The sequence below is a fragment of the Lithobates pipiens genome, unplaced genomic scaffold (assembly GCF_037356315.1).
Source record: "Lithobates pipiens isolate NorthernLeopardFrog02 unplaced genomic scaffold, aLitPip1_a1.2 Scaffold_16, whole genome shotgun sequence".
Classification (NCBI taxonomy): domain Eukaryota; kingdom Metazoa; phylum Chordata; class Amphibia; order Anura; family Ranidae; genus Lithobates; species Lithobates pipiens.
The window spans coordinates 477,483,095-477,509,913 of NW_027507748.1; the positions used below are offsets into that span (position 1 = coordinate 477,483,095).

Consider the following 26,819-nt stretch of genomic DNA (forward strand, 5'->3'; position numbering starts at 1 on the left):
TCGTATGTCTCCCAGCGGCAGTTCACACTGCCCTATGCGAACTGCTGGGAGTGTCAGTTAAAAGTTAATGACACCTCCAAATCAGTTCGCATATCGCAGTGCGATCTACAAACTCGGACCGGAATCGGATCGCATGGTGAACACCCATGCGATCCGATTCTGCTTCGGACCAAAAAAGGGTCCTGTGCGAATTTGGGCCGGATGCGATGCGAATTCAGCCATACTATCTGTACGGCTGAAATCGCATCGCACAGAGATTGCATGTGATTTGCACTGCAGTGCGGTGCGAATCACATCCGATCATGGACATCGCAGCAGTGTGAACCTAGGCTAAAATAGTAAGATACACATGGCAGTCTCCATGTCAGAAATAGAACAAACTGTAGAAAAAATTAAAAAGAGGGCGTACCAACCTTGCACATTATCCAAGTATTGTTTATTGGTATAAAAAGAAAGGAAATATACTCACAAACCAGTCTTTTTACAGTGTTTCCATTGGGTTTCCCCCGACCCCAGGAGGGCAACATCCACCGCCTTCACATCATTTTTGAGCACAGGAGATTTTGTTTAGTAATAGAACATGTAGAGTTACATTTTTTTTTATCATTCATTTAAAGGGTATATCCGGTGTATTGGAACGTCCCACACACACTTGAGTGCTTTCGTCATACCACTTCCTCCCAGTCTGAATATAGATATCAGATATTCCAACCGCTCACAAGCACACAAGTTGATGCGTGTTTAGCTGCTGAACATTGACTCTTTTTTTTTTGAGATGACACACAAATATATACAGCAGGCTAACAATAAAACTGTAACATGAGCTAATTATCTAATCCTTTAGACAGCTTAGGTGACTAAGAGACATGACCTTTTGGACAGACTTGCCGTCTTTTAGCTCAGAAGACACAATCAACATTATCATAAATCAACACAGAACTCCTTCATACAATAGCAAGGTTAATTAGCACAAACAACAATGGGTGAAATACTCTTATGCCGAGTACACACAACCAGACTTTTCGACGGACTAGGTCCGACGGTCTTCCCAACGGACTTTCGGCAGAGTTCTGAACAAACGGACATGGCCACACACAAGCACACCAAAGTCTGACGGATTTGAACGTGATGACATACGACAGGACTAGAATTAGGAAGTTCATAGCCAGTAGCCAATAGCTGCCCTAGCGTCGGTTTTCATCCGTCGGACTAGCATACAGACGATTTTTCGACTGGACTCAAGTCCATTGGAAAGATTTGAAACATGTTTTATTTCTAGGTCCATCTGACTTTTGGGGAAAGAATGTCAGCTGGAGCCAATACACGATTGTAATATCTGACGGATTCATTCCGTCAGACCCAATGTGTTGAAAAGTCCGGTCGTGTGTACGCGGCGTTAGAAGTAGACAACAGGAGACCCAGGGCTTTCCAGATCACATACATCTGCTATATGAGTCCCAAGCATGAAGAGACCATCGTGGCCTCCATAATAATGTCCTTTTGCATTACATAACAGAATATCATCCTAAATTCTTGTAGCTTTCTCAAATGCCAGTGCCCATACTCGGTAAGCAAGAGGCTAGCATTCAGTCCCTTCTAAAAGCCTCTGTCCTGCGTGAGTTTGTCACATCCAGTCAACACTTTTTTCTAAGTTTTAAATAGAATGACTAAAGGTCAAAAACCCTGTTGGGTTCATACCGCTATCTGGAGCTCAGTTAGAGAGATTTACCCTCACTTCCAAGTGTCTAAGGTGTTGGTCATGAGTAAAGATGTGCTGTGCTGAGCTCCACTGGAGCAATCCTTGTTGGGGTAGCCATGCTGACCGGATCCATTCAAAGTGTCTTTTTGGCTGAATTGAATGGTACCCGGGCCTCGTATCCGAAGAAACAAGGTTTTGCCTGTGAATGGTTCTCTTTTTAGAGAGCTGGACCCTGAGATCCAGTACTTTTGGTAGTAAGACCAAAAAAAAAATGTAATGGGAAAGCCGTGGCTAATGGGGGGGGGGCTAAGTGCGGTGTTGGCATCCTCAGACGTCCAAACACAAGGAGGCATGGTTTAAAGGCACCATATCTATTGTTGCAGCTGTGGGGGGACACAGGAGCAAAGTGGCATTAGAGGTTGGCGACACAGGCATTCCATTGGCACATTTACTATTGCATCAGGCTGGGCATTGATAAACAGCAGCAGAGCTGGACTATTGCTCAAGCAGTGCTTGTGATTTCTTCTGATGGTACCTCTGCTTTGTGCATCGGGCTAAGGCCAGATGGGGGGGTTAAAACACCACCAGAAATAGAGATAATGGAGTCACCCTCTAGTTCTGGTAAGCCCACTCATCTCTACAGATGACATCCTCCCCTGAGAGGGAGTGACTGGTTAGAGTGAGCATCAGGGGCATGAAATGTTTACAACACTGCAGCCCCTGTGTACTTTACCAAAGGTTCTTATTTCCCTCAGCCAGGATGGGTTTAAAAAAAATAATAAAAAAGTTTAGTGACTTTAATCGCACAGATTCTCTTTCATTGCCCAGGACCCAAACGGGGGAACTAGGGGTGGGAGAAGACGAATCCCCTCAGGGGACCGTGGGGAGGCTGTTGACTCCTCTTCTGAGGTGTCAAATGTGGGAGAACCAGCTGGTTTCAATGACTACAGAAAGGACTAGATGGGGGCTTTAGGATTTTAAAGGCACCAGTAGTAATATGAAAGAAATTTCTTTCTAATCAATCGGGATTGGTTTTATATAAATTTATTACAAAAATAGAAAATCATACAAAATAAGAAAGGTTAAAAAAGACTCTTATGCCCCGTACACACGAGAGGGATTAAGTCTGACAGACCTCCAAAGAAGTTCTGCCGGAGTTCCGACGGAGTTCTGGCGGACTTTTCGACCGAACGGACTTGACCACACACCATCACACCAAACTCCGACGGAGTCGAACGTGATGACGTACGACTGGATTCGACGTAGGAAGTTCATAGCCAGTAGCCAATAGCTGCCCTAGCGTCGGTTTTAGTCCGTCGGAGTAGCACACACACGAGCAAATTTTTCGAAGGGGACCGGGTCCGGCGGAGTTCCGTCGGGAAAATTTGAAGCATGCTTCATTTCTAAAGTCCGTCAGACTTTTGCGAAGCTAAAGTCCGTTGCAGCCCACACACGATCGGATAGTCTGACGGACTCGGTCTGACGGACTTTGGATGTTGAAAAGTCCGCTCGTGTGTACGGGGCTTTAGACATAAGAAATAGATCTACACACATAAGGAGGCTGCATCAGTGTACATCTCAAAGTTCAAAACATTACATAAATTCCATATCTATACAGGGGAACTAGTCACCCAAAGTGGGATAAAGATGGATCAGTAAGTATTATGATGGAAAACTGATGCAGGATCCATAGGAGATGCCCTATGGATCCTGCATCAGTTTTCCATCATAATACTTACTGATCCATCTTTATCCCACTTTGGGTGACTAGTTCCCCTGTATAGATATGGAATTTATGTAATGTTATGAACTTTGAGATGTACACTGATGCAGCCTCCTTATGTGTGTAGATCTATTTCTTATGTCTAAGAGTCTTTTTTAACCTTTCTTATTTTGTATGATTTTCTATTTTTGTAATAAATTTATATAAAACCAATACCGATTGATTAGAAAGAAATTTCTTTCATATTACTACTGGTGCCTTTAAAATCCTAAAGCCCCCATCTAGTCCTTTCTGTAGTCGCTATTCACTAAGGATGATGGCACCATTTGATATGATTATATTTGAGATATCCACTAACTAGCCACACTAGTGTTTTTGATATCTCGCATTTCCTTCCTTCTTGTTTTCAGCTGGTTTCAATATCTTGCTGAATGGTCCACTCCACATTTATGCTACCTTAACTAAATGTTTGGGTTCGTTAAAGCCTCCTCAGACTGTACATGCTTTTTCCCTGTCCAATTATTGTTGGAAAAGCCTTTTTTTGTATCTGAAAAGCACATCAGCGGAGGATAAACTTCCTTTCACCATGCATAAACTCCTGGCTAGTCTTCCTTTTGTGGTAGAACAGCCATTTGAGGTTGAGTAAATATATTTTCATTTTTAGAATCTTTTCAGATTTTCGCCAGATCTGCTGGAGTCCCACACCCCTTCTCCACTCCTTTTTACCTGCTCTTGTCTGCTTCTCTCTTTCTTCTCGTTCTACTGTTTTTCTATCGCCCTTCCTGCCCGTCCTACCCCTCCCCTCTTTTGACCCTTTAATACCTTTACTTCCCACATAAGTGAAAAATTCCTGTGATTGCCAGAGATCTCTGGTATTGTCCCCTCAATTCCCTTACCGAAACTTAAAATCCACAAGTGACATGTTGATTGAACCCTACCCTCTGAAGGGAAGAGCCCCCCCCCCCCCTGGATGCTACCACCCAGTTGTAGTCTGGGTTGTGAGCAACCTGGAGATTTCCCTCGCCCTTCTGGAGTAGCCACAAAGGCAGTTTTTAGGGCAGGGCAAAAGGGGCAGCTGCCCTGGGTCCTGTCAATGTTGTGGGGCCCAAAGCAGCTGTTCATACTTGCCAACTATCCTGGTTTAAATTCCCTTGTCCCTTGAGCTTTTAGTCCTGTGCTGTGTCTCGATATCTCAGTGTGAAGTGCTGCTACTAATGCTGCCCAGCTCTGCCCTATTGTTGTGTACAGATGACTCACCGCCAGAGCCTGTGTTTACATGTAAATTACCGGCATTCATATGTAAATTGTGGCGGCATTCATATGTAACTAGCGACAGCCGGAGTCATTGATATGTATATCATGCCCCCCTGAGGTCATATCCACAGTAATCTCTAACAACCAAGCAACAAGCTGAAATCATGTGCTGTAACCTCTAGCAACTAATCAGTGAGCTGTAATGGGTGGTGGAACCTCCAGCAACCAGTCAGTGAGTGTTAATGATACACTGTAACCTCTGGCAACCAATCGCAATCGCTGCCTGATCTGATTCAGTAAACTGATTTTGAGTCTAGCTGCTATTTATTGTATGTCTCAGAGCAGGTGGAGAGCAAAACTGCATGGGGGACAAGAAAAGTTTTGCTCAGGGTCCAATCAATATTAAAGATGGCCCTGGCAGGCAGTGGGGGGGTTCTGGATCTGCAATTTATGGCTCTAACATAATGTAAAAATAGATAACAAAATGCTGTTTAGTTATATACTTAAACTGTATAGCGAGCACTATTTTCTGTTCGGTAATAAGGGAAGCTGGGAAACATGTTTGTCCTCAGCTTCTTTCTGTATATCCTGCAATCCTTAAATAATAAATAAATATATATATATATATATATATATATATATATATTTTTTTTTTTTTTTCATTTTTAAAAGCTCCTTCTTTTGTGCCAGGGGCATCAGCCTCCAGGCAGTCACGATGGCTTCCGCCATCAGGTTCAGTAGGTAATCCTCAGAGTTAACCCCAGGGACAAAAAAAGGTCTTGGGTAGGAAAACCTACAAGATACTGTAGCCTTCCTTATGAAGAGATCATGGATCTGACAGGAAGGCGAATGAAGGACTTCCTCAATAGCTCCAATCTGGAGTTCCAAGAGCTCTCGTCTCCTCATTTTTTCTTAGATTAAATGTTCCTATGGATCCAGAGAAAAATAAGTCTTTCTCTCTGCATGGAATTTATCCGATTAATAGTCTCTTTCCTACAAGGGGGTGAGCTTCTGGCGTCTATTAGCATCAAGGATGCTTATGTCCATGTGCCGATCTTCCCTGCTCACCAGAAATTTCTACGATTCGAGTTAGAAAATCTTAATTTCCAGTTTGTAGCTCTACCTTTTCGGGCTAGCTACTGCACTTCAGGTGTGTATAAAGATCCTGGCTCCTCCCTTTGCCAGGTTAAGGGCTCAAAGTATAACGATACAAGCCTACTGAGACAATCTACTCTTGATAAGTCAATCAGTAGCCCGTTTAAACAAAGGTCTGGTTACCGCAGTCAGATATCTGGAATAGTTGGGTTGGAACCTCAAACTAGTAAGAGCAGTACTTAGGGCTGATCATAGATACAGTCCAGAAAAGGATATTTTTTCCCCAAGAAGGAGTCGGTTCCTTGGGGCTAGGTTTCCACTGGTGCGACTTTTTATGCGATTTGGGACTGAAGGGTTGCATGACGAGTCATGCCCCATGATTTCCAATGAGTGCCGTTCATGTCTGTGCGACTTCAGGTCGCAGCGGCTTCAAAGTAGTCCCTGCACTGCTTTTGTCCCACTTTGTTGCGAATTGAGGTCCATGGACCTCAAGAATACACAGGCATTGCTTCAGTTCATGGCGGAAAATCGCGACAAGATCGCACGACAAAACAAAGAAGAATCCTTCTATTTTTGCATGTGTTTATTGGGAAAGATGGTGGCTTCTTCAAGGCCATTCCTTATGCGTACTTCCATTTAAGACTGCTGCAAAACAGTATCCTGTCAACTTGTAACAAGAAGGTCCAAACTCTGAACTTCCCGTTGCGCTTATTCCGCCAAAGTGCGTTAGAGCCTTAATTGATTGTCGATCCTTTCTACCGGTTACCTGGAAAGTGGTAACAGATACCAGCCCTGTGGGCTGGGGAGCAGTCCTGGAAGAAGTGTCTGTGCGAGGGACATGGCCCAGATCAGAGATGACCTTTGCCCATCAATATTCTAAAAAATCGAGCAGTACACCTGGCCCTGGAGGCCTGGACGCTCAGACTAAAAAATTGTCCTGTCAGGATCCAATCCGACAATGCCACAGCTGTGGCTTATATCAATCACCAAGGGGGTACGAGAAGTCGAGCGGCCCAGAAACAGGTGAATTCTTTTTTTCCATCTTGGGCAGAAAGCAACATTCCTTGTCTATCAGCAATTTTCATTTCAGGAATGGAGAATTGGCAGGCAGACTACTTGAGTCACCAACTATTGTTTCCGGGAGAATAGTTCTTCACCCCGGCATTGTTACCTAGGATGGGGAGTTCCGGACGTTGGTCTATTGGTGTCCTGGTTCAACAACAAGATCGACAACTTCACGTCAAGGACAAGCTATCTGATGGAATATGAAACAGATGCCTTGGTATTTCCATGGGGTCAGTTTTCACTGATCTATGCTTTGCCTCCTGTTCTGCTTCTGCACCTTCTTCGCAGGATAAAGCAAGAAGAGAAAGAGGTGATTCTTGTGGCCCAGCGTGGCCCAGGAGATCTTGGTTTGCCGAGATCATAAAGATGGTGGTAGGGGACCCTTGGTCCCTACCACTGTGGCCAGACCTTCTTTTGAAAGGTCCGGTATTCCATCCTTCCTTACGATTAACGGTTTGGCTATTGAGACCCACATTCTAAAATAAGACCGTGGGCTGTCAGCTTCAGTAGTTCAGTAGTAGCTTCAGTAGTTTCTACTTGCTTCTCACTCTCTGGTTCGTAACTTTATTCAGGGGGTAACGTGGATTAATCCTCCAATTTGGTCACCCCTGAACCATTGGGACTTAATTTTAGTCCTGTCGGTTTACAGAAGCTTACAGAAGCAGCCTTTTGAGTCAATACGGACATATTCCATTGGTTCTCTTGACGGGGAAAAATAATTTTTCTTGATTGCCATATCTTCAGCAAAAAGAGTATCAGAGTTGGCTGCTCTTTTTTGTAAAGAGACATATTAGTTAGTTGTTCATAAGGATGAGGTTGTATTGCGGCCTCATCCTGAATTCCTACCGAAGCTAGTATCAGGTTTTCATTTAAACCAGGATATTGTTCCTTATTTTTTTTCCAGAACCTTGTTTCTGTGGAAGAAAGGTCACTACATTCTCTTGATGTGGTGAGAGCGGTCAAGGTCTATTGAAAGTGACTTCTCAGATACATAACAGATGTTTTTGTTTGTGTTTACAGACAGTCCTAAAAGAGGACAGGCATCGTTGGAATCTACAATTTCTAAATGGGTTACATAGTTACAAGTGATTTTTCAAACTTATGGTTTAAAGAGGAAAGTTCCTCCTTTTCATATTAAAGTGCATTCCACTAGGGCTGTTAGTGCCTCTTGGGCAGTGCATTACCAAGCCATGGCTCTGATCTTCAAGGCTGTAATTTAGTCTTCAATCCATACATTTACCAGATTCTATCAAGTAGATATAAAAGATTATGAGGATATCGCCTTTGGGCACAGTGTACTGCAGGCTGCAGTATGAGTCCTCTAGTCTCTTGGTGCCCTACAATTGTGTATCCCTCCCTTCAGTTAGCATTGCTATGGGACATCCCACATGAAAGTACATCAAGGGACACAGAGGTCCTTCTTGGTGTACACGTATATTGCTTTGCTACAAAACTGAGGTGCTCCCAGTAGTGGGCGGGGTTATATCGGGAGTGCACATTTTAATTTAGGGCATGCCAGTGTCCATCACCTGAAGGTGGCCTATAACCCACATAGTAACTACTATGGCTATGTGTCCCCTGATGTACTTCAAAGAAAAAGATTTTACAGGTAAGCTGTTTTAAAAAATACAATTTTTACCAGATAACCCTGTTGGATTCATACTGCTATCTGGAGTTCAGTTAGAGAGATTTACCCTCACTTCCATCACGCTGACTATGTTTTACCAGATAGGAAGTAAAATAGAAATAAAACATGTTTTTGTTTAGATTAGGAAAATAATAGAATCTTGTCATATATTTATTTCTGTCTGATGTTCCTATGTAATTATTGTCAGCAGGACAGAAAGTGAGCGTAAACCTTTCTGACAAAGCTAGCAGTAGAAACCAGACAGGAGTTCTGATCCTTCCCCACTCTATACAATATTGATTTTACTTAACAGACACTTTTAGAACATATTACTGGTATATTATAAATCTGCCTGGGATAAAACAACATATACACAGAAAAAAATCATAATAAAAAAAATAAAAATAGGCTGCGAGGATGTACTGTATATATGGCACCTGATGTATCGCTTACATGTTGACTACTTTAACCACTTGCCACCCAGGCCAATTCTGACATTTCTCCACATGTAAAAATCATCATTTTTTTGCTAGAAAATTAAATAGAACCCTCAAACATTATATATGTTTTTTTAGCAAAGACCCTAGAGCACTGATGGCGAACCTTGGCACCCCAGATGTTTTGGAACTACATTTCCCATGATGCTCAAATACACTGCAGAGTGCATGAGTATCATGGGAAATGTAGTTCCAAAACATCTGGGGTGCCAAGGTTCGCCATCACTGCCCTAGAGAATACAATGGCAGTTGTTGCAACTTTTTATCTCTCACAGTATTCGTGCAGCAATTTTTCAAATGTGTTTTTTTTGGGGGAAAGAAACAGTTTTGTGCTTTAAAAAAAAAAAACAGTAAAGTTAGCCCAATATTTTTGTATATTGTGAAAGATGAAGTTACGCTGAGTAAATAGATAACTAACATGTCACGCTTCAAAATTGCACGCGCTCGTGGAATAGCTCGGTAGTTCAGTACTTAAAAATCCCCATAGGCGACGCTTGAAATTTTTTTACTGGTTACATGTTTTGAATTACAGATGAGGTCTAGGGACAAAATTATTGCTCTCACTCCAATGTTTGCATGGATACCTCACATGTATGGTTTGAACACCGTTTTCATATGTGGGCGGGACTTACGTATGCATTCGCTTCTGCATGCGAGCACATGGGGACAGGGGCGCTTTCAAAAATGTTTATTTTTTTTATTGTTAATTATACTTTTTTTTTTTTTTTACACTTTTTTCGAATTAAAAAAAAGTATCACTTTTATTCCTATTACAAGGAATGTAAACATCCATTGTAATAGGAATATGACATGACAGGTCCTCTTTATAGTGAAATATGGGGTCAATAAGACCACCACTAGACTGGGAAGCCTGAGATCAAAAATAAACCAATCAGCGCTTGCCAGCCAAAGTGGTGCCGTTTTTTTGAATGCAGAGGCCGGGTGTGACGTCATAACATTGCGCCCAGTCTCTGACGATCATAGGGACATCTGGTCCGCCGTAAATCTCTATGATGAACATCCCGTAAGAACGATCAAGCGGTGGTACAGCCGCTATGATCATTCTTATGGTGTAGGGAATCGCCAGCTGAAAATGGCAATATCTGAATTATGTCTGTAGCTACAGGCATCATTCAGATATCCCTGCTCAAAGTCTATCACGTCATATGTTGGCGGGCGGGCATGAGGCGGTTAACCCCTTCATGCCAACAGTATGCAAATATGCAGCCCCACTGGACTGGGCTTTTTTCCGTCGGGCTGCATATTTGCATACCTCCCTTTGTGCTGGGAGCGCACCGCATGGTCCGCTCCCAGCACAGTGACCAGGGCCTCACCGAGAGCCCCGAACCCTGTTCTAATGATTGAGACCTGGAACAGCTGGTTCCAGGTCACCTGTTCACTGTGTTAGCTTCTGATTGGCTATCACAGTGCTCAATCACTGTGAAACCCGCTCCCCCCATTTTTTCTGTCTCTGAATGCAGAGAGAGATACAGTGGGGGTTATTTACGAAAGGCAAATCCACTTTGCACTACAAGTGCACTTAAAAAAGTGCAGTCGCTGTAAATCTGAGGGGTAGATCTGAAATGAGGGCTGATTTTATCATCCAATCATGTGCAAGCTAAAATGCTGTTTTTTATTTTCCTTGCATGTCCCCCTCTGATCTACAGCGACTACACTTCCAAGTTCACTTGTAGTGCAAAGTGTATTTGCCTTTAGTAAAAAAAAAACAATGTATCACCTGGATGCACAAAGTAGTGCTAACACATGTCAAAATGCCAAATTTGGGCTCAGGCATTTAGATTTGTTTTACCCTTAGGCTTGAAGGGGTTAAATAACTTTTTTTAAATCGTATATAAGTTTGTACTTATTCATTTGTGTAGTTGTTTATACTGACCTTTTTAAGTCTACAGTCTTACCTGCAAGGCTATTATATTCTACATGCTGAGAGCCATGGAATTTTTTTTTCCAGCATATAAAAATATGCTGATAAAATATATTATCAATTTTTTTCTGAATGTATAATAAATAAATTTTTAGAAAAGGTTCATTAAATCAGAATTCCAGCCAGCCCAACAGCACATCAGCACAGCCTGTTTCTGAGCTTCTCTGCAGAAGAGGCAGCTAAGCAATACATCTGGGTCCGGAACTAACTCCAGTCTGTTCCTGAACAATGAAGAGCTGCAGCATTGATAATTCCTGACTTTCCTGTTCCAGGATGAGCACTACTGTGAAAAGAATTACAAAAGGTTGACATAAAGAAACTACTCTTACTATTTCTATGCAGGGTTGCCAACTTTCTGCAGCATTTTTTACTGACAAATATGGAAAATTTACTGGCAGAGCACATTTTTTACTGGCAACCACAGAAATTACAGAACTACTATTGAAAACTAACACAGTGAATATTTGAACAATTTAAACATGATATGTAAACACTGACAATACCTATAACAAAGTAATTTGCTCGATTTACACTTAAAAAGTCAACAAACATTAAATTATCAGCTCCTGATATTTACTGCCATTTGTAAAAAAATCACTGATTTTTACAAACTGTCAGTAAATTTACTTTACTGTTTCTATATACAAATATACTGTATTTAACAATGTTTTAATGTTATGTGACTGGATTTACTTTAATAGAGTGTTTTTAAACTTTTAGAGTTAAGTTAATTCATTAAGAATAATTATACAGTATATGATATAGTATAGCTGAACTGCAGCAACATACAACATACTAATTTGCAGATATTTTTCTGATTAATGAGCAAAGTTTACTTATTAAGATGACACCAGAGGTCAACATTAACCAAGAAGTAAACTACAAATAACCATCCTGTACAGAATATTATACTGTAGCATAAATGTTCATGTTTACATATAAGGAAAAACTGTGCCATTACTTATATATTAATGTTTTATACCATAATTTGTGTGCTTAAATTGACTGTATTTTTGTTGTACAGAAAAAAAATTCAAGGTATTACTGAAACTGGGAAGAACTGCACTGTGGACTCTATGAAGTTTGGTTTTGGAAGCTCTTACACAATTATCATTAATGAAGTAAGTAACTCACACTTCTTGTGTTCAGCCATGATGAATGAGTGTATCTGCTTCTATCTATAGTAATTGTGCACATCTGATTTATTGTTTTTCCTTTAGTCAGAAGATATACCTTTTATCTTGTAGAGCAAAAAAGAAAGATTAGCATTGACATTTCAGCCTCATTCAACCAATCAGCAACTTTTAGGTTTTTACATCATAGTAGTTGTATTAGTTGTAGTAGCAATAGTTGCAGTAGTAGCAGCTTACTAATAGTGTCTGTCACATGACCACATTTCAAGCAATAGGTGACATGATCCCTGGTGATTGAAATTGCTTGAGAGTTACATTTAGGCAAAGCTGGCCAGTTGATCTGATTCTGCTGTAAGCCACCTACGTCCTACATGTAACAGAATGTTAAGGTCCGGTAACCCCTAGTGACTCAGATACATTCGAAGTGTAACTGCCCTCGTGGCAGGTTTGTCTAAGCCTAAGAATCCCATAAGAGCTTTCCAGAAAGTTCAGATATAAAAGGGTCGGTAACCTACAGTAGGTCATATCTGCGGCTTACCATTACATATTTCAACATCAGAAGCAAAACTCCTTGATAAGGCTTTTTATTTTAGAGAGCTCCAGCCACTGTACAAGGGGCCAGTGCGCTACCAGTCCAGTGAGATCCTGCATCTCTCAATGATCCATCCACTTCAACTAATGAAAGACCCAAGAGCTTTACTCCACAGGGCTGCAGTGCCCTCTCTTATATAGATCAATTTCTTCTTGCTATATATATATATATATATATATACACACACACACACACACACACACACACACACACATACTATATATACATAAATATAAAATATTAAAATAAATTAAATAAAATATTAAAATAAATATATATGCATGAATACACTGGCTGAAGTGTATTACATAATGTACACTACACCACCGAATGAACTGTATATACCGTATATACTCGAGTATAGGCCGACCCGAATATAAGCCGAGGCCCCCAATTTACCCCCAAAAAAACTGGCAAACTTATTGACTCGTGTATAAGCCGAGGGTGAGACATGCCTGTCCATCCCTGTGTGTGTGTCCGTCCATCCCTGTGTGTCCGTCCATCCCTGTGTGTCCGTCCATCCCTGTGTGTCCGTCCATCCCTGTGTGTCCGTCCATCCCTGTGTGTCCGTCCATCCATCCCTGTGTGTGTGTGTGTCCATCCATCCATCCATCCCTGTGTGTGTGTGTCTCCATCCATCCATCCATCCATCCCTGTGTGTGTGTGTCTCCATCCATCCATCCATCCATCCCTGTGTGTGTGTGTGTCTCCATCCATCCATCCATCCATCCCTGTGTGTGTCTCCATCCGTGTGTGTGTGTGTGTGTGTGTGTGTGTGTGTGTGTGTGTGTGTCCAGCCTACCTTTGTCCCGAGCCTCCGTCCCGTGCCTTGCCTCCTTGCCTCCGTCCCGTGCCGTGACTTGCCTCCTTGCATCCGTCCCGTGTCGTGCCGTGCCTTGCCGCCGCCGTCCCGTCCCGTCCCGTGCCGTGCCTTCCCTTGCCTCCGTCCCGTGCCCTCTTCGTCGGCGGCCATTGTAAAGTTCAAAAGCTGCGCCGCCGCCTTCGCCTGTGATAGGCGGAACACTGAATTTCCCAGCAGCCTGTGTTCCGCCTATCACAGACGTCGTATCATCCTCGTCCGTAGTACAAGGATGATACGATGTCCGTGATAGGCGGAACACAGGCTGCTGGGAAATTCAGTGTTCCGCCTATCACAGGCGAAGGCGGAGCCGGAGGCGCGGCTTTTGAATAGAATGGCCGCTGTCTGTCTGCTCGACACGCTGATCGAGCGGGCAGACAGCGATGACTCGAGTATAAGCCGAGGGGGGCACTTTCAGCCTCAAAAAAGAGGCTGAAAATCTCGGCTTATACTCGAGTATATACGGTATACACGCCACACGGAATGCAGAATATATATATATATATAGATATATATACTAGTATGAATATAGAGTATAAACTGAATATATAGTCTATGCTAAATGCAGAGTAGTATGTGTGTGTGTATATATATATATATATATATATATATATATATATATATATATATATATATATATATATATATATACACACACTAGACTGACTGTATATATATATCAAATACACTCCAACTAACTAATCTGCCTGCCTATATATATATATATATATATATATACATAAAATAGTGAGTGTACAGCTTATATAACAGTGTAAATTTGCTGTTCCCTCAAAATAACTTAACACACAGCCATTAATGTCTAAACTGCTGGCAACAAAAGTGAGTACACCCCTAAGTGAAAATGTCCAAATTGGGCTCAAAGTGTCAATATTTTGTATGGCCACCATTATTCTCCAGCCTCTTGGGCATTGATTTAACCAGAGCTTTGCAGGTTGCCACTGGAGTTCTCTTCCACTCCTCCATGACGACATCACTGAGCTGGTGGATGTTAGAGACCTTGCGTTCCTCCACCTTCTGTTTGGGGATGCCCCACAGATGCTCAATAAGGTTTAGGTCTGGAGACATGCTTTGCCAGTACATCACCTTTACCCTCAGCTTCTTTAACACGGCAGTGGTCGTCTTGGAGGTGTGTTTGGGGTCGTTATCATATTGGCCCTGTCTCTGAAGGGAGGGGATCATGCTCTGCTTCGCTATATCACAGTACATGTTGGCAATCATGGTTCCCTTAATGAACTATAGCTCCCCAGTGCTGGCAGCACCCATGCAGCCCCAGATCATGACACTCCCACCACCATGCTTGACTGTAGGCAAGACACACTTGTCTTTGTACTCCTCACCTGGTTTCCACCACACACGCTTGACACCATCTGAACCAAATACGTTTATCTTGGTCTCATCAGACCACATGACATGGTTCCAGTAATCCATGTCCTTAGTCAGTTTCTCTTGAGCAAACTTTCTTGTGCATCATCTTTAGAAGAGGCTTCCTTCTGGGATGACAGCTATGCAGACCAATTTGATTTAGTATGCGGTGTATAGTCTGAGCGCTGACAGGTTGACCCCCCACCTCTTTAACCTATGCAGTAATGCTGGCAGCACTCATACGTCTATTTCACAAAGACAACCTCTGGATATGACGCTGAGCACGTGCACTGAACGTCTTTGGTCGACCATGGCGAGGCCTGTTCTGAGTGGAATCTGTCCTGTTAAGCTGCTGTATGGTCTTGGCCACCATGCTGCAGCTCATTTTCAGGGTCTTGCAAATCTTCTTATAATCTAGGCCATCTTTATGTAGAGCGACAATTCTTTTTTTCAGGTCCTCCGAGAGTTCTTTGCCATGAGGTGCTATGTTGAATGTCCAGTGACAAGTATGAGGGAGTAAGAGGGATAACACCAAATTGAACACCTGCTCCCCACTCACACCTGAGACCTTGTAACACTAACAAGTCACATGACACTGGGGAGAGAAAATGGCTAATTGGACCCAATTTGGACATCTTCACTTAGGGGTGTACTCACTTTTGTTGCCAGCGGTTTAGACATTAATGGCTGTGTGTTGAGTTATTTTGAGGGGACAGCAAATGTATGCTGTTATACAAGCTGTACACTCACTACTTTACATTGTAGCAAAGTTTCATTTCTTCAGTGTTGTCACATGAAAAGATATAATAAAATATTTACAAAAATGTGAGGGATGTACTCACTTTTGTGAGATACTGTATATAGAGCACTCAAAAAGTATTCAGACATTTTGTTAGGTTGCAGGCTGATACTACAGTTGTTTAAATATTTTTTTTTCTAATTAATTTACACACAGAATTTAAGTAATGTCTGTGAATTTATTAAAAATAAAAAACTGAAATATCACATGTACTTAAGAATTCAGACCCTTTTCTCAGTACTTAGTTGAAGCACCTTTGGCAGAAATTACAGCCTTGAGACTTTTTCGGTATAACGTGACAAGCTTTGCACACCTGGATTGGGGGATTTTCTGCCATTCTGCCGTTCAGTCAGGTTGGATAGGGACCATCAGTGGACAGCCATTTTCAGGTCTCTCCAGAGATGTTCTATAGGCTTCATGTCAGGGCTCTAGCTTTGTCACTCTATGACATTCACAGGGTTTTCCCTAAGCCACTGTGTTGTCCTGGCTGTGTGCTTAGGATTGTTGACATTTTGGAAGTTGAAACTTCAGGCCAGTCTAAGGTCCTGAGCACTGTGGAACAGGTTCATTGGTTCATTGAGGATATCTCTGTACTTTGCTCCATTCAGCTTTCCCTCAGCCCTGATCAGTTGTCCAGTCCTTGCTGATGAAAAATACCCCCACAGCATGATGCTGCCACCACCATGCTTCCCTGTCGGGATGGTATTGAGTAGGGGATGAGCGGTGATTGGTTTCCTCCAGACATAATATTTAGAAATGAGGCAAAACTGTTTAATCTTGGTTTCAGCAGACCAGAGAATCTTGTTCCTCACAGTCTGAGAATCCTTCAGGTGCTTTTTTTAAATCTACAAGCGGTTTTCATGTGTTTTGCACTGAGGAGATGCTTCCGTCTAGCCACTCTGCCATAAATCCCAGATCAGTGGAGAGCTGCAGCAATGGTTGTCCTTCTGGCACTTTGTCCCATCTCTACACAGGATCTCTGGAGTTCAGTCAGAGTGACCATTAGGTTCTTGGTCACCTCTTTTATTAAGGTCCCTTTCCTCTAATTGCTCAGTTTGGCTGGGCAACCAGCTCTAGAATGAGTCCTGGTTGTACCAAACTTCTTTCATTTGAAAATTACGGAGGCCACTGTGCTATCAGAAATCTTCAATGCAGCAATTTTTTGTAGCCTTCCTTCCTTGTAGATTTGTGCCTTGCAATAATCCTGTGTCTGAGCTCTGCATGCGGTTCCCTTTACCCTAATGGGTTTGATACAGTATGTATTGTCAGCTGTGAGGCCTTTATAGAAAGGTATGTGTCTTTCCAAATCATGTCTAATCAATTTACATAATTTACCACAGGTGGACTCCAATCGATGTTTAGAAACATCTCAGCAATGATCAAGAGAAATGGGAGGCACCTGAGCTCATTTTCAAGTGTTGTTGCAAAGAGTCTGCATACCTATGCCAATGTGATATTTCAGTTTTTCCTTTTTCATATATTTGCAAACATTTCTAAAATTCTGTTTTCACTTTGTCATTATAGTGTACTGAGTGTAGCTTAACCACTTGCCCACCAGACCCAGTACATAAACTGCGGCAGGTCGGCTCTATTGCACAAAACGACGTGCCTGTACAAAGTTTTGTGCAATAGATACAGTGGGAGCACGTGCGACCGATGCGTGCCACAGAAGGGCGCCTGTGGGTCCGGCAGACTCAATGTCCACTGGCAACTAGGGATGAGCTCGAACATCGGGGGTTCATCGAGCTTGAACAAAGGCAGGGTGCCTTTGGAAAATCATGGCTCAGGGGGACTAAGTCCACGCCCTACACTGCTTACATAGCAGCCGTGTATAGTGTGTGACTGTGGACGGAGATAGATTGAGCTAGATTAGGCAGGCAGATTAGTTAGTTGGAGTGTATTTGATATATATACAGTCAGTCTAGTGTATATATATATATATATATACAGTATATATACTCTGCATTTCGTGTAGCGTGTATATATACAGTTCATTCGGTGGTGTAGTGCACATTATGTAATACACTTCAGCCAGTGTATTCATACATATATATTTATTTTATATATATATATATATATATATATATATATATATATATATATATATAAATATTGTGTATATATAGTATGTGTGTATATGTACATATATATATATATATATATTTAAGGTCGTGGCCCTATGACCGAGAGAGGCGTGGATCACATAAACATTGATTACGTGGTCTGGTACTCCATGCTGGGATGCAGCTGAAGCTGCTCCAACCCTGAATGAATGTCCAGAGTACTGACAGGGGTTGAAGCCCAAGTTGCTTAGGAGGATCCTGCTTAATAAACTGGCTACCACTCAGGGGGCTGGTCAGAAAGGATAGCAACGGCTACCTTCAGATTGGCTGGGTGGATGGGACAGTAGTTGGTCGAGCACTGTCACTGATCACCAGGCGCTGTTAGTCTGAAACAGGTTGATGTCAACCCCGGGGCCTGTTTGTTGCATTTTGGAGACTGTAAGATGAAGAGTGCAATGGTTCGAAAGCAAGTCAGGTGGAGTCTGAACAGTGTCTGACTGCTGGAGCTGTTGACGGCAAATTCACTAGGTCATAGGGAACCATAGAAGGCCAAGTAGATGGCCGCCTGGATGACTAGACTGGGCAAAGTCCCAAACGGAGAACGAGTAAGGATTTTAAACATGTCCCTGAAGATGGCACACGTGATAAGTAGGCGTTTGCCACTAGCTATGAGTTGCTGCTTCTGTATGCCCCATGGAGGGACCTGACTGCATGGCCGAAAATACTGACAGTTTACTGGGGTCCTCTAAGGACAAAAAGGCTTGAACACCGGATAGGTATAGCCTGACGGTATTGTGAGAAAGGGCTAGCTGTGCGTACCAATGAAGGCTAGGACTTGTCCAACATCACCTATCATTTCCCCTGGGCCAAAGGCCAAATATTTGTGGTAGGTCTTCCAAGTTGTGCGATAGGCCTTCAGTGTGTGGCGTGCCAATGACTGGTTGATGAGCTGGGTTGTGTTAGCAAGGTGCGCTTTTTGTCCACCATCGGCAATGACCAGGGTGGGACAGCAGTAGTCGTTGGGTCGGCTCCAGGCTCCTGTTGGATAAACTATGTAAGGTTGAAACGGGACAGCACAATAGCTGCGATATTGCATTGCCTGGAATATGTCTACAGAAGATATTTAACTGGTGATGGAATGACAGCTGCATGAGCCTGCGCAGGAAGAGCATGATGGGGAGTCAATTGGATCTACCTTTATTGATGATGTCGGCCGTGGTCTGATTGTGCGTGGTGAAGAGCTGTCCTGTCCTGCCCAAATGTGGCCCCAGACCTGGGCAACTGCCACATTGGGACACAGCTAGAAGAGTGATGAAGACTGGGCGAAACTAGAGAATAAGAGAATTTCTAGGGACCAAGGTTCAGCGAAGTGGTGGCTATAAGTGGCCCGCAAAGCCCATAGAGGCTGTGGCATTGGTGACCACCAGTGGTGGCTCAGCTGACACTGCCAGGATGAACATTTAACACAAAGGAGTCCCCAGAATTATTCAACCAGTGTCGGTTACATGCTGCTGGAGGATGCGCAGCAATTTGAAGGCTCCGATGTTGGTTCCTAGGTGGAGGAAGGGAGTAACGTGAGCCTAGAGAGAGTGGGCTTGTCACAGAAGGACAAGAAACTGGGAGTCATGTTCCCCAAGCTGCAGCATACTGCCAAGTTTGCTCCAGGGATGAGGAGGGAGGAGAGGATGAGGTCACTGGCCGTACTTGGGTGCCTGCGAGAAGAGAGTTAGAATCTGAGGAGGAGGAGGCACAAATCCAACACGGCAGGATGTCCTCCAGGGGTCAGTTTAAGGGAAGCCACTCTATTGCATTACACCGCAGAGCTCCACAGGTGCAGGGAGCTACTGACTCCCCGCTGACTTTTAAAAGTTCTTTGGTGTGGGCCTTTATCGACACATGTGCAGCAGATCGCACCGTTGCTTTTTGCAATCTATGTCTGAAGCGGTTTAAGCGTGGCCAGAACAGCAGTTGCTTGGGCATCACATGCTTGACCAGACATATGATGACCTGCCAGGCAGTTGGCAGCAGCACCTGAAAGACCCACACCATAGAAAAAGGCAGATTTCTCCTTGCTCCTCATCTGGTATCTTTAAACCCTACTATACCTCCAATCCTTTCAAAAACCTGCACTGAGAGGAATGAAGGTATAGCAATAGGTGTCACATGTACTTGCAGCCAATCTGCTAGCAGTACCCCACCAGTTGATTTCAGCAGTCAAATTTCCCTACCCCAGATGCTGAACTGTAAAAATAAATTTGGTCCCAGCCATCCACATGCTCAGTGTCTAAATGATAGCTTGGCAAAATTTCTAGCACTGCAACAGCTGCCTTTTTCAGCTTGTAGACTCAGTCCCCTTCCGTGAATTTGTGGAATGTGCCGTACCACAGTGGCAGGTTCCAAAATGCCATTTGTTTTCAGGTAAGGCCGTTGCCATGTGGAGGGCAATGTTTTGGCCTCATTGGATAGGGCGGTCAGAAGTAAGGTTCATATTACCGCTGACTCATGGTCCAGCAGGCATGAGCAGGGATGGTAGCTTTCCTTCATGGCACACTGGATAACTCTGCTGGCAGCTGGGAAGGATGCCGGACAGGGTTCAGTGTTGGAGCTTGTTCAGCCACCACGCCTCCAAAAAGCTAGTGGTGATTTTGCCACAACATATTTATGCTCCCCTCCCTCCTCTTCCTCCTCTATGGCCTCTTCTGCAGAATTGTCCTCTGAGCCAACAGTTCTCCCGATTGCCACCCACGCAACCAATTGAAGGTTTCCTTTTTATTTGCAATTTTTTGTTTGGGGCAATGTACAGAAGTAATCTCCAAGCACATTTAGGTATTACAGTATAAGGTAATATTTGTTTTATTTTTTCTCATTTTTCTCTACCTAGTGCACGGCATCCATGACCCTAAAGTACATTGAAGATATTCAACCCAACACAATTCACATGGCCCTTCAGATTCCACAGTACTTCCTCATTACTATTGGGGAGGTTGTCTTCTCGGTTACTGGACTGGAGTTTTCATACTCTCAGGTGGGTAATAACCTATAAAAGTCTATACACCCATGTCTTTGATGTAAAAAAAATAGAAAAAGATAAATTATTTCAGAACTTTTTCCATCTTGAATGTGACCTATAAACTGTACAACTCAGTTGAACAACAAACTGAATTTTTTTTTTTTTTTGGGGGGGGGGGGGATAAAAATAAAAAACTAAAATAATTTGGTTGTATAAGTGTTCACACCCTCTTATAACTGGGGGTGTAACCTTGTTCAGAATTAAGCAATCACATTCAAATTCATGGTAAATAGGAGTCAGTACACACCTTCCATTGTTTAAAGTGCCTCTGATTAACCCCAATAAAGTTCAGCTGTTCTAGTAGGTCTTTCCTGACATTATCTGCATCGTACAGCAAAAGCCATGGCCCACAAAGAGCTTTCAAAGCATCAGAGGGATCTCATTGTTAAAAGGTTTCAGTCAGGAGAAGGGTACAAAAGAATTTCCAAGGCATTAGATATACCATGGAACACAGTGAAAACAGTCATCATCAAGTTGAGAAAATATGGCACAACAGTGACATTACCAAAAACTGGACGCCCCTCCAAAATGTATGAAAAAACGAGAAGAAAACTGGTCAGGTAGGCTGCCTAGGGGCTAACAGCAACATAAATGAGCTGGAGGAATATCTGGCCAGTACTGGCTATGTGGTACATGTGACAATAATCTCCCATATTCTTCCTATGTCTGGGCTATGGGAGTAGCAAGACAGAAACCTTTTCTTATGAAGAAAAACATTCAAGGCTGGCTAAATTTTGCAAAAAACACATCGGAAGTCTCCCAAAAGCATGTGGGAAAATGTGTTATGGTTTGATGAAACTAAGGTTGAACTTTTTTGCCATAATTCGAAAAGATATGTTTGGCGCAAAAACAACACTGCGCATCACCAAAAGAACACCATACCCACAGTGAAGCATGGTGGTGGCAGCATCATGCTTTGGGACTGTTTTTCTTCAACTGGAACAGGGGCCTTAGTTAAGGTAGAGGGAATCATGAACAGTTCCAAATACCAGTCAATATTGGCACAAAACCTTCAGGCTTCTGCTAGAAAGCTGAACATGAAGAGGAACTTCATATTTCAATATGACAATGAACCCAAAGCATACATCCTAATCAACAAAGAAATGGCTTCACCAGAAGAAGATTAAAGTTTTTGGAATGGCCCAGCCAGATCCCACACCTGAATCTGATTGAAAATCTGTGGGGTCATCTGAAGAGGGCTGTGAATAGGAGATGCCCTCGTAATCTGACAGATCCTGAGTGTTTTTGCAAAGAAGAGAGGGCAAATATTCCTAAGTTAAGATGTGCCATGCTGATAGACCTATACCCAAAGACTGAGTGCTCTAATAAAATCAAAAGGTGCTTTCAACAAAGTACCGTATTTATCCGTGTAAAACACGCACTTTATACGCTTTATTCACCTATAGTGTACCTCTGAGGGGAAGGAGGGGGACGAGCACCACCGGAATTCTCCGAGCTGTTATCTCCGGTTTACTCGGCTCTCACTCGACTCTAACCTCGCACACACTCCCACCACCGGCATTGGACCAGTGTTCTGTCTATCACAGGAACTGGTCCAATGCTGATGGTGGGACTGTGTATGTGACTGCTGACTGAGAGCCGAGTAAACAGGAGATGATGGCTCAGTGAATTCCTGCACTGCATTGATGAGAAATGGTGAGGTTGTAGATGGGCATTAATCATGCTGCATTGATGGGAGATGGGCTTCAGATGAGCGCAGATCAGGCTGCAGATCATGCTGCAGATGGGCACAGATCAGGTTGCATTGAGGCTGCAGATGGGCACTAATCAGGCTGCATTAAGGCTGCAGATGGGCACTAATCAGGCTGCCTTGATAGACACTGATCATTATTTTTCTTCAATGTGGTTTATTTAAAAAAAAGTTTTATTCCTGAAACTTCCCTCTTAAATTGAAGGTGCATGTTAAACACCTGTGCATGTTATATGGCAATAAATAACACATATTAATTTAAGGGTGTGCATGCAACCATATTATTTTATTATTTTATTTTTACTTCTGCCCACCTAAAAGATGCCAGTTTGTTGTTCAACTGAGTTGTACAGTTTATAGGGCACAATAAAAGTGGAAAAAGTTCTGAAATGATTTATCTTTGTCTCATTATTTTACATCACAGAAACCTGACATTTTAACAGGGGTAGACTTTTTATATCCACTGTGTATGATTACTATTATTATTAAGTGGTGCCCATGAACAAAAGCATAAGGACGGCAATATTTATCTCAAGAAAAATAGCTATAGGAGTGTATTGTTGAAATTAAAGTGCACTTTGAAAGCAACAAATACATCTTTGGGGCGTGGTGTACTTTTTGATATAACAAATACATATGCCTAAAAAAAGTCCCCAAAATTTCTAAACAAAATGTCAATTTACAGACTTTTGAAGGGTCAGACTGTGGCCAGTGGGAGTAGAAACTGTCCCAGCATTAGTAGGAGTAGACAGTGCTTCAGGCTTGGTGGTTAGTGGGAGTAAAAAGAATACATAGCGCCTTTGGTCAGTAGGAGGAGGAATAATGCCCCATCATTGGTATCAGTTGAAGGAATAAAGTCCCGTCACTGGTGTTATTGGAAGGAGAAGTACCCCACTTTTGATATCAGTGGAAGGAATAGTACACCAGTGTTGGTGTCAGTGGGATGAACTGTACCCCAGTGTTGGTGTCAGTGGAAGGAATAGTGCTCCACTGTTGGTGTCAGTGGAAGGAACAGTACCCTAGTGTTGGTGTCAGTGGGAGGAATAGCGAGCCACTGTTGGTGTCAGTGAAAAGAATGGTTCCTTGTATTAATGAGAGGAATAATGCCTCATATTAGTTGGGCCCATGTGGCTACACTGTACACCTTGATTAGAGGGGTGGCATATAGCAACCGATCATCTCCATTTTCCTTCTGCAGCTACTGAGAGCTCACTTCTCCTCCTCTCCGTCCTGCAGACATTCAGTGGCTGCAGGAGGAAAATGGAGGGAAGGGGCCATTAAATATGTCATTTACTGGTCCCTTCCTATTCTGAATGGACAGAGTCAGTGATCAGTAATTGAAATTATTTTTACTATACTTACGTTTGTGAATGAATGTGAAGCTCTGTTTAAAGCTGTTCTTGTCCATTCATTCTATACAGATGAGTTTGCAGAGATGGAGATTGAGAGCGGTGTCCACAATCTTGTTTCTCTTTCCCAAAGATGGAACATCAGAGGTCTGTTTAGACCCCTGATATTTCACCAAAGCTCCTCAATGAGGCTCCTAACATAAATTGTAAAAAATAATAAAAAAAAGCAAAAAATAATGAAAAAATCAAATAACAATATAAAAAACTACTGACACCAGTGGCGTAACTACAAGAGTTCCAAAGGTCACACTTGCGACTGGACCCGGTGTTCCGCCCAAGATGATAGGAAGGGGGCCCACTGCAGAACATGTGAAAGGGTCCCACTGTGAAGTAAAGGGCACCGAGGATAAGTGGGAAGGCCCCCAGGCCCAGGAAGATGGGTCCTGGTTGGAGGTCAAGGGGGTCCTTCATTTTTATTTTTTTTTGCCCCGGGGCCTATAAGATCCAAATTACGCCAACAAAAGTAGTTATTACATACATATAGTATACAGCTCACAGCCAATTCCCTGATCACTGGCACATTGCCTGGGCTTTCAGGGTGCCATGGAAATGTTTCTGATAATTTTCTCTTGTTCGGGCAGGCTCCATCCAACATGAAATCTGTGCTTCAGGCAGGATGGCTATTAACAGTGGCTGTTGGTAATATTGTTGTCCTTATTGTGGCTGGAGCTGCAGGTCTCGGTGAACAAGTAAGAAACCCATTTGCATTTATTATCTTTTCTATTTAACCACAGAATGTACTGGATAATTAATATTCTATCTTTTTTTTTCCCACTGTAGATTTTAGTTCAGATAGGGAATACACTTTAAAAAGCAGGAATTTTTTTTAGATGTACAAACAATAAATCAGAGCTAAATCTGTAGAAAGGTAACTCATAGAAAATCAAAGAGCTTCCTATTTTTCTTTATCTATTCCTCCATGTAGACAGCTATTGATGTTTATGATATAGCTCAGTCACCAGACTCCCATGCAGGGGGGTAATTGTGTTCCAACATCTCTAGTACCATTAGCATGGACACAGTGAGATGATACATTTATGTTAGCCACTCTAAGCCCTTGTACACACGGTCGGAGATTCCGACAACCAAATCCGTCGGATCTTGTCCGACGGATTTTGTGCGAAACTGTTGCATACACGCGGTCGGAAGAAGTTGTCGGAAAATCCGATCGTTCAGAACGTGATGACGTTATTTCGTTACGACAGGACTATGTTCAGGCTAGTAGCCAATAGCTTTGATGTAGGAATTTGATCTGAGCATGCGTGGCACTTTGTCCGATCGGAAATTCTCTACACATGATCGGAGCATTTTGTCGGAAAATATTTCCGGCAAGTTGGAAAATTTGGTCCGATGGATATTCCGACGGAAACAGTCCGATGCAGACCATACACAGTGGGAATATCCGACAAAACACTCCGATCGGACACATTCCGTCGGAATCTCCGATCATGTGTACAAGGGCTAACATCAACGTGAATGTAAATTTGGAGTCTTCACCTGGTGTCCTTTTAACAAGAAATATTTCCAGAAGGCTGCTCAAGCAGGAAAACCATACTTGAAGTCAGGGCTTCAGGCCCTACTATGATAGAAGGTTACTGCTAGGAATCTGTAAAACTTCAGCTGTAAATATATATAATTTTAACTGATTATCTCTTCTCAAGGGAGAGTTAAATGTCAGTTTCATTGAAATGGTAGAGTTTTGCATCAATAAAAGATATTCAAGTCTAAGAACAAAAGATGTAATATGTTGCAGCTTACATTGCAGCAGTCCTTAGATGTGGTGGCTGCATTCATTTTCTTTTATTCATTTTTATTTATTTTTTTAAGAACATTTTCCTTTATTTTCACCTAGTGATCTTGCCAGTAGCACACTGTCTTATGGTGGTCAATATACTCATTCATTGTACTGTGACTATAGAAAAGCACCTTAGGAGAGGAAGTGTGTTATGAACAGAAACACAAAAGTGTGATGGCAGAAAGGGGACCAAGTGGTCCATTGAGTCTGCCCCATTTTTTTTTTTTTATATTTATACATTTGTTTTTACTTTTTGTCTATAGCAGGGATCTCCAAACTACAGCCCTCCAGTTGTTGAGGAACTACAATTCCCATCATGCCTAGTCATGTCTGTGAATGTTAGAGTTTTACAATGCCTCAAGGGACATGTAGTTCCTCAACAGCTGGAGGGCCGTAGTTTGGAGATCCCTGGTCTATAGTATGAGTATAGATCTATGTTTGAGTCAGCTTACTGTTGACTCACTACCTTTGCTGAAAGTCTATTCTAAGCATCAACAGTTCTTTTAGTAAAACAATACTTTCTAAGATTAGTTTTGAGCTTTCTTCCTGCTAGTTTGAGCTCATGTCCCTGTGTTTTTGATCTTGCCTTCATAAGGCACATAAGCTGACCACACTATCAGAGATCAGCAACCATAATAAACGTGATCAGTTTACAGAGGGGTAGACAGGAACAGGCAGGATCAGCCAGGTATTGTACAACATAGAAATGGACAGTTGACATGGCAAAAGCACTGTGGTATATCTATGGAGTATGTATTTTTTGTGTGTTTTTTTTCCAGGGTTACAACCACTTTAACACATCAAAATGGCGCAGATTTGTTACATTTATATTTAAATGAACATGCATAAGTTCATTGTTAGGGTTTACATGCACTATAACTTAAAAAAGCCCTGTAATATGCAGCCTAAAAATGTTCCTCCTGGATTTTTAAAAATAAAAAAAACTCTGGTCACACTGTAGTATAAAACACTGGTATGTATAGTGCCTTGAAAAAGTATTCACACCCCTTGAAATTTTCCACATTTTGTCACGTTACAACCAACGGAATTTTTATTTTTTTTATCAGCCCGCACCCCCGCCCTCCCCCGAGTCAATACTTTGT

General features: G+C 42.4%; 1 protein-coding gene across 1 annotated transcript in view; it reads left to right on the forward strand.

Moving 5' to 3' along the window:
• Positions 1 to 26,819, forward strand: part of SLC15A1 (solute carrier family 15 member 1) — a 90,867-nt gene that overhangs the window by 61,833 nt on the left and 2,215 nt on the right. Inside the window, exons 20-22 of the mRNA XM_077482990.1 lie at positions 11,927 to 12,023; positions 20,613 to 20,756; positions 24,503 to 24,610. Of these exons, the coding sequence (XP_077339116.1) occupies positions 11,927 to 12,023; positions 20,613 to 20,756; positions 24,503 to 24,610 (349 nt within the window). The remainder of the gene's footprint in view (positions 1 to 11,926; positions 12,024 to 20,612; positions 20,757 to 24,502; positions 24,611 to 26,819) is intronic.